At 37.3% G+C, this 12,398-nt stretch overlaps 1 protein-coding gene across 4 annotated transcripts in view; it reads right to left on the minus strand.

The window, feature by feature from the left end:
- The window catches only part of kcnq2b (potassium voltage-gated channel, KQT-like subfamily, member 2b), a 44,387-nt gene extending 33,080 nt beyond the window's left edge, over positions 1-11,307 (minus strand). For 2 of the 4 annotated variants that reach the window (XM_065272404.1, XM_065272402.1), the window contains exon 1: positions 10,874-11,306. In XM_065272404.1, the coding sequence (XP_065128476.1) occupies positions 10,874-11,166 (293 nt within the window). In that variant the 5' untranslated portion in view covers positions 11,167-11,306. Of the gene's footprint in view, positions 1-10,873 lie in introns of all 4 variants that reach the window. The other 2 variants (XM_065272403.2, XM_065272405.2) reach the window with 2 other exon arrangements.
- Between the last annotated feature and the right edge of the window lie 1,091 nt (positions 11,308-12,398).

Raw genomic sequence — 12,398 nt, forward strand, 5'->3', positions numbered from 1 at the left:
ACGCACGCACACACGCACGCACACACACACGCACGCACACACGCATGCACGCACAAACACACAGCACAAACACACACTCACGCTCATGCTTTGTAAAAAAGGTTATTACATCTTTTTTAACCAATTATTAATAAAAAAAAAATATATGAGATGCAGGAGATGCAAATGTCCTCATGTGCTCTCCATTTAATCTCATTGATATTTGGCGGAACAATAAAGAAAGACCTCCTTTGCTTATGGGTGATCATAGTTTTCATACATTTCCAGTGTTGAGTATGTAAAAGCATTTCTTCATAAACTCTTCTTTAACATTTATGTGTTGGCTTATTTCTATCCACAAACAGAATTGTGTGCATTATAAAGATCTGTGATTTGTAAGTTGATCTGTATAAAAGTTCTTGTTACAGATTAAAGATGTCTGTCCAGTAGTTGAGTCCTCTTTGGCCCTAAAGACCAAACCTCACTCCAGTGGATTGAATAACAGAACCACATCTCCCATTATAGATTATTGACCCTGAACAACAAACCCAAATCTCTCTCTTTCTCATCTGTGTGTTGAAGTGTAAGCAGTTCATTCTGCTGGTTCAGCCTCATTACATCAACATGATTGGGTTTCATGTGTACGAGTCACAAGACATCACACATGTATACGAGAGAAGTGTTTACTAATTCAGGGATGAAATAGATTTTGCACAGACAACAGATTCCCTTCCAGTCCAGGCTAATATTGGTAGAGTAATATTGGTTAGTGTTGGTCTATTTGAAGCAGATGGACCGGTATGATCTTAGATGGTTAATCAAAACAAGATACGCTGGTTAGCAAATATATTTCAGAAGAGGATTCTGTCACATGAATTCAATGCTGAACAAACATTAATAGTAAAAATGTTACACACACATGTAAGACTTATTAAGTAATTCAATGAGTTTTGCTAGACAAGTCTAAAGATTTGTAAACCCTGGCGTTATGTTATAATTGATATAGTGTATATTTAAGAGTATTGCTATTGACTGAACAAGTACTGTACAGCAAAAACTGCTAATTTATCCATACAAACATTATTAGATCCATTTGTCCTAATAATCTAAAGTCCTTGAAGCATCATATTATCCAGTCTGATCCCACTGTTTACATGCAGTATTAACACATAACTTATATGTATTATCAAATATATTTTTTGTATGTTTAAATAGATGCTGAGCATACAATGTAGATGTATTATTTAACATTGCATTATTGCGTTTTTTACAGCGTCAAAACATAAAACATTCACAAATCTTTCATTCCATAAAGAAGGCTTTATCATTTCCCTTTAATCATTTTATCAAAAATGTACCGCCCTACCCCAAACCTTACCCTAAACCCAAACCCTTTTTTATACCAAAAAATTAAATAAATAATGTTTTCTTTTTATATTATGCAATGTAATGGACAGTTTTGGTGTAGTAATTGTTGCATAGGAGAAAAGCCTTTTGTGTGTCAATATTACAAAATAATTAAATGATTACAAAAATGTTATTATTCAAAACGAAGTCTTGTTTAATATTGTGTAATTCTCTGAATGTCATGAACATTTCATTAGGTAAATGAGTAAACCGTTTTAAATAAATAAATACGAATGAAAACACGTCATGAGTAAGAAACGCCAATGCCCGTGATTTTAATATTTATGAATAGAAATACAAGAGTACAAATCTGTAAAGCTGTTAATACATAAATAATTAATGTATTAGTCCTGTCAATATGTCAATAGTATACGTTTCAGTGTGTGTTGAAACATAAGCAAATGTATGTGTGATACAACCACACTTACATAAAAATACACACATATTCTCATGAGATGACATTGCATTACAACAATAATATTATCTGTTAATGTTTCCCACAGACACTGAAACTCAAGGGCGTAGGTTTGATTCTGGCATTGGTGGGGACATAAATAAAATGGTTGCATTGCAAAAACTGTTTATCACCGTTTACTTGACACAAACAACAGACAACTCAGTATGCACTTTACTCAGTAACATCTGACTCGCCACCCCCGGCCATCCCAAATTTATAATAAACAATTCGTTATGTCCTAGAGCCTAATAAACAGTAACTGTTTAAGTCTTTGTCAAAAAAAAAAAGAAAATCACATTGTAAGATATAACCATATTTACTTTATAACATTGAAGAATATGCAATTAATATTTAATTCTTAATTTAAATTTGCCAAAAAAGTCCCAGTGTTGAAGATGGTATGTATATCATGCTGTTTCCTGAACAACGTTTATTAACGTTTCTGTAGTTCACATTAAATCTTCTTTTCATTAACAGACAGTTAATCAGTGTGAAAAAAAATAATTTTAAGTTTAAAATGCAACCTTACATTATGTCTACATCTGTGCAAGTAATGACCACAGTGCAGTAATGAAAGTATTCAGCAATCATGACATGAATTCATGTTTTTACCATGTTGGGGATGTTTCAGGGATTAGGGACCCCCTAAATAACCTTGCTACCCCATTTATAAAAGGTTGACAAAAGTTTGCAACTCCTCAGGTTAACATGGGATTGTCGTGTATTGGTGAAAATACTTTCCTTGAATCATTATGTGACACAACTTGTTCCGTATTTTGTGAATGAAACAGTTACAGTGGGTATAATAATACTTTCTTCCTCACTTACCTGTAGCCCGAATAATCACGCGCGTCTTGAGTGAACTTTGGCGCGTTGTACAAAGTGAAACCATCCTATCACACGTAGCGAGTAAAGACAAGCCCATAAAGGGATGTGAATTAGAGAGGCGGGACTCAAGAAATGCTAATCCAATCATATTAGCAGCAATAAGATTAGAGAGGCGGGACTCAAGAAATGCAAAGCCAATCATATTAGCGATGTGAGTTACGGAGGCGGGCATTGCAGAGAACGAAAGTTGTTAACCGTTTGTGTACCACATAGAGCGTCATTTTTACAGAACGGGATTGCAAAAGATTTCTAGTCTCATTTAAATGATTCCTGAAAAAAAATATAATAAGTAAAAAATAGAAAACACAAGAATAAGAAGGACATTAGTGGTTATATATAAATACAGATTAATTGTTTGGTCGAAATTATTGCTAGGGACAATTCAGTCTTCCCTGAATATTGCTAGGGACATGTCCCTAGCGTCCCACCCTAAATCTACGCCCATGCTGAAACTAAACACAGCGTGTGAATATTTCTGCAAGTGCATGAATATTTCAGGAGACAAAGATTTAGTTTATGATTGGTGGTCTCACAGTAACAGTCTGACACCTCATGGCTTCAATCCTTTAAAGCTTTGGCAGCACAGTCTGCACATAAACATAGAAGCAGAGCTTCACAAAAACACAACCAACAACATCTAACAACTCAACACATAGTGTAGAGATTGTGTTATCTCTTACTGTCAATGATTTGCTATTGATTATTCAGAGAGAGAGAGAGAGAGAGAGAGAAAGAGAGAGAGAGAGAGAGAGAGAGAGAGAGAGAGGAGAGAGAGAGAGAGAGAGAGAGAGAGAGAGAGAGAGAGAGAGAGAGAGAGAGAGAGATAGAGAGAGAGAGAGAGAGAGAGAGAGAGAGAGAGAGAGAGAGAGATACACTCCATACACCTGCTATATGTTAATGTTTCTTCTGTTAATTCTTGAGTCAGATCTCTGATGGTTTGTTTAAGCGTCTCCTCAGCTGATGTTATTACATAGAATCTAAGTGTCCAGGACGTACGTCTCTAATTCACTCACTGAGGTTTCACACGTTGAGTCGCTGAGGCTTTAATACTGCACATGAAAAAGATGCTTTGAAATGCACTTCAAAATCTGATTTCAGTTTGATTTGCATGGCAGTAAATCATCAAACATTTTCAATAAGAGGACTATGAGCAATCCATGACATCAGCGATGCTTCCCCACATACATGTGACCAGCAAATGCTCTTGCTGCGTTTACACCAGCCAGGCTAAAGGCATGAAGCGCGAGTGATTTCAATGTTAAGTCAATGTGAAGACGCGTTGACGCGCGTCTGGAGGTCTCGTGGCACGAATGACGCTATTCTGCCTCGTTCGCTGCGAATGGTGCTTTTTGTGCATTTTGCGTTTGATGCGAATTTCATGAGTTCACACTTAAAAATAAGTTGGATAGATTAAATTTGTAAACGTTTTTGGTGTGCTGTCCGGGGAGAGGGCTCTGAGCTCGGAAATGGTCCCGAACGCAGAGTACCCCCCCAGGTTTAGGAAATAACCTGGTGAGAGAGAGGAGACGAGGTGGTGGAGGGATTCTGAAGACTGCAGAGGATCTTTGGAGAGCTAAACTGAGACTTATATATGGCTTGCCTTTGTGCTGATTGGGTAGATATGATGATTACTGATTGTAGACAGCTGGAAGTACTTAAGTGGTTTATTTGACGTGCTCCTCCCGAACTGTATCTATGTATGTATATTTTCAAAAACTTCCCAGGGCCTTGAATTTTTTCCCCAGATTCACAAACTTTCAAGGATTTCATGGATCCATCGGAACCCTGTACGGTAGGTCCTTTCTACGGAGCGATCCCAGAACATCTACCGGACGTGTTTGTGTTCACACAGAAACCTCTCTGACAATTTTACGGAAATGTTCTGGCACCAAAGTGCAGTGGGAATGGGATTTAACACACACATGTACGCCTCATTCACACATCTCTATTAATGACAGTGTGTATGTGTGTGTGAGACATTGATTAAAACATACACTAATAAAGTGGGACAGCTCTTATTTCAAGAGTCATTTGTGAAGTGTGAAGGTTGTTAGGAGACGACTCATGAATTCAACATAACTCATCTCTCTGAACACAGAGTGGAGACGTGTGCAACACTATTAAACAGACGCTGAAGGGCCTGAAGGGCCAGAGGGTGTTTTTACTTGACCGAGCTGTCAAAACTCTTTCCTTTTGGTCACTGCAGTTAAACATGATGGAGAGAGAGAGAGAGAGGGAGAGGGAGGGAGGGAGATGGACACTAGCAAAAAAGAACAGCTGTTTGGACAACTTACCAAACTCGGACCAGCATGGAAACAGATGTTGAGCTCAGCTTATGTTTATGTCATTATGTCTTTGTGATATCTTTAGGACGTGTTCATACTTGACATGTTAGGTTCAATTAAAACGAAAATCTGTTGCGATCGCTCGGTGTATGCATAAACAAAATGAACGGAGGGCAAGTGTGGAGTAACGGAGAGGTAAAGAGCCTCATTAACATTTAGTCCATCAAGTATATGCTGGAAAACAGTGCTGGTCTTTTTCTATACGCAAATTACGCAATTTGCATAGGGCCCCTCACCACTAGGGCCCCCCTTAGTATCAAAATAATTTAAAACCAAATCAAAATTATTATTATGTTTAATGAAAACAAGACGCTTTAATTTAAATAATTTGCAAACATGCGGATGTATGCGGGTTTTTAAAAAACTTAATGATTTCTTTAATCACTGATATGTACTCGGACGACATGCAGGCCGTTTCTCAATCCAAAGGCTGCAGACTTCAGAATTCACATTTGTAGGCTGCATGCGTCATAAAAACGTATTTCAGAATATTAACAATTATAAAGTTGACAATTATTCTTAGTTAATGGTTAATTGTTATAATATGCAATGACTTGCAAATGAAATGCCTATTTATCTTAAATAAACCAAGCTTGATGACGTATGCAGCATGCATATGCGACCTCCGGAGGTGCAGCCTTCGCATTTAGAAACGGGCGTGTGCATGACGCAGGAGAGTGATGTGCTAACGATGCGCATATTATATGCCCACCATTGCTTTAAAACAAAACTATCCATCTGGAGCAGAATAATGGAAAAAATGTGAAGCAAGGGAACAAGAGGAAGGTATGTGTGTTTGTAATATTTTAAAGTCTTGTTAGTATTGCCAAATAAAGCAGTGTCAGTGTCAGTAAATAAAGTTAACCACATTTATGCACTTTAATAAATGTTTAGTAAATGGGTAACGTTTATCCTTGTTCTGTGATGTGACATGTAGACAAAAATGTTTTTGTTTGGGTCTGTAATGCCTTAAAAGCTTCCTAAAAACCTCTCTCAGATAGCTCTATTAGGGTGGGGGATTTTAAACAAGTGGTTCTGCACCTATTCTGCACCTTCTGGCTGACATTTCTAAAAGAGGAATTTCGATGAGACTCAGATGTATAGCATGTCTAGCACTTTTTGTATGTTCGTGAATGCGGGTAGACTACCATTATTCAACAAAGACAACGTAAAAATGTTTTTTCATTCTCTGTCCCCTTTAAATCAAAACAGCTTTACAGCAAATTTTTATAATTTTACAAGATATAATTAGCAAGTTTATCAGTCAGGGTTTCAAAGTAATGTGCATATGGGAATAATATACAGCTGTAAGATAATACACTATGTGGTTAGTTAATAATTATGTGGTTAGTTAACAATTAACTAACAGCAACATTGAATGGTTTTTTTTTAATGCACTGACAGGGTGCCCCTTACAAAGGTTTGCTTAGGGCCCCGCAGCATCTGGGACCGGCACTGCTGGAAAAAAATGCTTACGTTTATAAAATGTTTAGTGATAGTAAAATATCTTTATGAGCTCTGAGCTGTTAATAATACCTCCATATGAAGATGCATAAAATAAACACGTTTACTCCAGGATGCAGCATTGTTATTGTGGATAATCAGACCTCTGTCGCATAAAATGAGTCATCAAAGTCGACCAATCGGGTGGTGACCTTATCCTTATATATTAACCATTTCCCCGCCATTGACAAGTTATCTCTTCAATTAAGAGAAAAAGCTTCCCTGCTAATGACACTTCCCTGACGAGTTTTTACGGCAATCCATATTTCTTTTATTATCCACCAGGTGTCGCTCTTACCCAACCTATACTGTAAAACACTGAAGCATCCACTGATCCAAAAACAGTAAAAACTGTGTGTATGTTCTGATTTTCATTCTGAATCTCATCTCTCCCTGCTGAATAAACAGCATAGATCAGCATAATTTTCATGCTGGTCACAACATATGCTGGTCTTGCTGGTATGTTCGTTTTCCAGCACAGCTAACAAAAGTTATTTACAAAAATGCAATCATTTCAGCTTTTTGCTCAAAATGTGTTGTTTTTGAAGAAACCTACCCATATTTAAGAGGTGATAAAAAATTATTATTTTTTTGTTTGAAAACAGAGGGTCTATTCTTTCATTTGATATATTTGTATGTTTATATATTTATGGAAGAACAAAAAATGCTGGCACTGGCTGGCAAAAAAAAAAAAAAAGAGTTAAGGTTTGTTATCTTCAGCCAATGGAGGCTCGTGACTGCTCATCCGAGTGGCGCAAATTCAAAATAAATGTCTGGAGTGTCGTGTATTGCTTGCGTTTTCAAAATATGTGTTTGTTGCATCATGTGAACCATGTGCATCACGTGTTTTTTTGTCAAAATAAGTGTCTCCTGCACATGCGTCAAAACCGTTTATGATAAAAGAGACACTCACGTTCACAAAATACACGCAAGACACTCACTTAACACTAAACTCTGATTATCCGAGTATCTGGCAAACTTTTATTATATACTCTTTAGATGCATCTGCAGCAAGCACTTATTTTGACAAGACACGTGATGCACATACATGCATTAGACGTGCAGAACACTGAAATAAGGAACCACACACATGACGGCTACATACATGTTGTGTCAAACTTCGCATTGTACGCCCTCGAAAAAAGAAGTCACCAGCCGCCACTGTCTTCAGGTTCCCTGATAAAATGCTGGTGTGAACACTAAACAAACCAGATCTTAATAAATTGTTTTCTTTTTGGACCAAAAGAACCAAACTATAAAGTAACATTTCATTGTGATCTTTATAAAGTTCCTGTCAATCTTTTTATTTGCTCTTTTTTACCCAGATTCTCTTGTAAGAAAGAAAAACAGTTTGAAGAAGCTCTTGGATGTTTCCTGACAGCTTCTCATCTCATCTCATCCAGCAGAGCTCTGCTTTACACCAGCTGAATCTGGATCCACAGATCATTCAGGGCTCTTGTCATGCTGAGAACATTCATATAAATTTAGCTTTGTGAAGGGGTTAGTTTGCTATGAATCTCTCTGTCTTCATCTGCAGCTTTCAGGGGAAAGACTGCTGATATTTATGAGCCAATAGGAAATAAGCAAATCAAATCTTTAAACAGCTCATATACACTACGTGCAAATCTGTCACCTCACAACAAACTGAAGCTATAAGACACTTTTGCCGCATGTGCAAAATTTGCTACTATGGTGCAAAGGAGGTACATCACACACACACAACACAACAACACAACACATGAACACATTTGCATGTTAAAACTTAAGTCCAATATCCCTCTAAAAACCTAAACCAGCAGATCTGTGATGCTTAGAAACAAATACGAAGAAAGAATCAGAAAAGACTATCAATGAACCTTCAGCTCATCTTTACAAGGTGTTTTCTTCAGTTTTCATCTCACAAACAACTCCTGATGAATGTGCTGCTTCAGTGCGTGAGATCTGTAGGGCAGATGGCCACATCTCTCTCATCATCACGATATCACGCTGCTTCTTTCACACTGAACCTAAACGGTGCTGCCTGATTCACACCTGAACTGAGAGGTCACACATAAACACACACACACACACCTGATAATGATGGAAATTTATCAAGACCCAAAAGTCCACAAGATTCAGAGCTCACAACACACACGTCTCACATCACAGATGAGCCACAGAAATGCTGTATATACAGATTTTCAGAGGGAGACAAAACACGACCACAAATTCATCAGCAACATCATCTTTATATCTCCATTTCTAATGTGTTTATGGCCAAAGCTAATGTTCACAATACACATTTTCAAAGAAAACTTATAATAAATAGTTTCTTATAATCTCTTAGAGACAGCCAAAGATGACTATGGCAAAAGCAATCACACAAATATGATTATGGAACACAAGGAAGAAATATGGGGAATACCCAGACTCAGCTGGCAAAATCTCTGCATATTTAAACCAAATAAATATATCTGCATATTAATACACACACGCACAAATGTTGATTTGTGCCGGATGTAATTCACAGACTATATATAATAATCTCAATTGAATGTCTATACATTGCCTATACTGGATATAAACAGAGAAAACACAGGGAGGAGAATTATTTAACTATTAACTTATTTCAAAAATGAATATTTAAAGGTGCCAAAGAATGCATTATTAATAATCTTTTAAATTGCTTTCTGATATCTACATAGAAGGTTTGTGGCTTTATTAAGTGCAAAAATTATCCAGAAACAGTTATACATGTCCATTAACAATCCTTAAAATGAAATGGTCTATTATTACCTTATTTAAAAGAGTCATGAATAATAATGTTGAGCTCTGCTCTGATTGGCTGTTTCTCCTTCAGTAGCTCTGTGTGTGTGTAAACAGATCTTATGTTTGACTCTATATCAGATTTTGAGGAATAATCAATTGTTTTGAGATTGTTAATGGACGTTTCTAAGTGGTAAGTTTTTGGGGTTTTTTTCAGTATGGACCTACAAAACGTAACTGTAACGTCAATAGAAGAACTTCAGCCTAAATGCTAACGTATAGCATTAACTAGCATATAGCGCTAACTCAGCAGTCACAACATTGCACTTAATTTAATGTTGGTTGTACATCTGGACTGTAACGTCACAGTTGGTGTTATGTTGTGATTGGTCTGTTTTCCAGCGGTCTTTTGCATGCATGAGGTTAAGGAGAAAATAATCGTGTTTGTCATTACCATGTACACAACTCTTATTATTCATCTATCCCTAGATAAATACAGTTTTAAATTCTACAGCACCTTTAACAAAATCTTAAGCACATTTGATCTGCAAACAAATGTTAGAGCTTTCCAGTTCTTTTCAAGTTCACAGATTATCCACAGCTGAAGCACATTACACATCATAAACACACAATACGCTCACAAATGTTTTTGTGTTTATTTTTTATCATTCAATATATAAAAAGATTTGTTTAAAAATCTTGAACATTTGTTGATACTTTTGTGTTGAGTTGTTAAGTTGTGAATGATTATTGTGTGTTTTTGAGGAGCTGTCCACTCACTGTGGTGCTGAAAGAATCTCTGACTGAAAAAAACAGGAGCTATCTGGTACAAGGTGTACTTTCAGTGTAAAAATCACGGTACCATACCACTGACAAATGATACAGAAGCATCACATATCACCACGATGTTCCCTCACTTTACTATGGTACCACAGCAATACTTGTTTGCAAAGACAACTTTATCAGCAGTATGTTTCTCTGTATTTGTTATAGGATTGATTAAGGAAGGAGTGCAAGCTTGTTCTTTATGTCTAAGATTGTATATGTTCTGTTGATTACAGATAACAGAGGAAAAGTGGTTCTTCAGTGTACCAGATGAATCCAGATCTGGAATATTACTCCAGCACGACAGCATGAGTAACAACTCTGCAACATTCCCAAGTCACATGGGCCGACAGGATTTTAGTAAATAATTCAGAATCCAGGTCCACGTAATGCATTTGTGAGCAACTGGAGATCTGAGCTGCACAAGATGTTTTGTTTCATTTAAGATCATTCAAAAACAAACAACATCAGATTTCGATAGGAGCAAAACCAACCTTAAAGATCCTTCAGAACCAACACAAAGATTCATTTCAGCATAGTCAGATATGGATGGAAATGATTACTAATCCTTTTTTAATATGGACATAATAAACTCGTATTGAAACCTTATAGCACTGACCGGTGTGTAAACATCTTCATGAATAAATGGCAGGTGATGGAGATGCAGCTCTTTGTTTTGATCTACCAGATGAACATCAGAAGTCATTGATGCAGATATACTCACACGTATGCGTGATAGATGAACGCCCATCCGCGCGGTCTCTCCAGCACATTGTAAAGGAAATTCTGCAAGCGTCGATAGAAAGCGTTGCGTTTCGGCGGCCTCTTGCCCGAGATGCTGGAGCGCTGTTTGCTCAAGATGCTGCCGCGCTTTGTCGCCTCGGCGCCCGCGATGAGCAGCGCGCCGTCTCGACTGGACTCCGTCGCGCCCGCCTCCAGCCCCACGAAGCCCACCTTCAGCTTCTTCTCGGCTTGCGGGCCGGGATACACCCCGCCGTTGCGGGATTTCTGGACCATGCTGAAGGTTCAGTCGTCATGGAGAGCCGCTGGTCCTGATGCTGAGGGATCTTCGCCCTGCGCCAGGTACGAGCATCGCTGATCTGGGCGTGAGAGGTGCGCGGCGTGCGCTAAAGGGCGAGGAGGAAACCAATAGCGATGCGAAGACGAGAATCTGCAATTGCTCTCTCTCTCTCTCTCTCTCTCTCTCTCTCTCTCTTTCTTTACAGTACATCAGCTCCTCCTATCCTATCACACAGCAGATTGAAATGAAAACACAAGAAAAGAAGGTGGAAAGGTATAAAAATGTAAATATATTTGCATATAGGGTACCGAAAATAATGAAAAATAGCATTACAGTTTTAGGTGAGTTTATTGTTTTGTAAATTAAATTCGTTGTGGGTGTATTTTATTAAGGGTGTTGCTATGACTGCACACAATAGATCGCTGCTCTGTCATTTAACTCTTTAACTTCTTTAACTCCGCGGATCCTGTACATGGTCCAAAATTAAGTATTATGACTTAATATAAAATATTCCTTTAATTTTTAATGGACCCAGTAACACATATGAGATACTGTTTGAAAGCTTAGACTCTCTACTTTCTGCAGATATGCATCACTTTGAGATATAGTGTACTGTAAGAAAGTTATTTACACTTAATTTACACTATTACCCCCCCCCAATTGTTTTAAATGATTTAATATTCACATATTTCATATTTTTCAAATATGATAAACATGGGCAAGTCTTATATCAAATGAAAGCTCTCACTCTCAGGAATAAGTCTAGATCATTGTTTGTCATCACATATCCAACAACCATCGAAAAATAGTCTTTTGTAAATGTATGTGAAACTTGAAGGTGAACTGCCTCAGATAGCACATATAGCCACAAATGATACACCATCTTTTCTCTTAGGTCCTACTCTAAACAATGAGTCCATTGACAGCATTTTCTTTGGTTGTGTGCATGAATAATCCCTTGAAATGTGTTAAATGTGCAAAACAAAACAGTATTTTATATAAAAAATGTATTTTCCCTCCCTTCAGTAAAATAAGAATAACTTTTGAATTCGACATGCTAAAATAACTGTTTGAGGACTATTAAAACACTGCATGTACAAATAAAAACCGCTTAATATAAAGGTGTGAATATGAGACATTGAGTTAAGTGGAACATATTTCATCATGTGCTGATTTGACATTACAGCAAACTGCAGATCAGGTCATAAAAACTTGCAGATTATCCCTC

The sequence above is a fragment of the Paramisgurnus dabryanus genome, chromosome 7 (assembly GCF_030506205.2).
Source record: "Paramisgurnus dabryanus chromosome 7, PD_genome_1.1, whole genome shotgun sequence".
Classification (NCBI taxonomy): Eukaryota; Metazoa; Chordata; class Actinopteri; order Cypriniformes; family Cobitidae; genus Paramisgurnus; species Paramisgurnus dabryanus.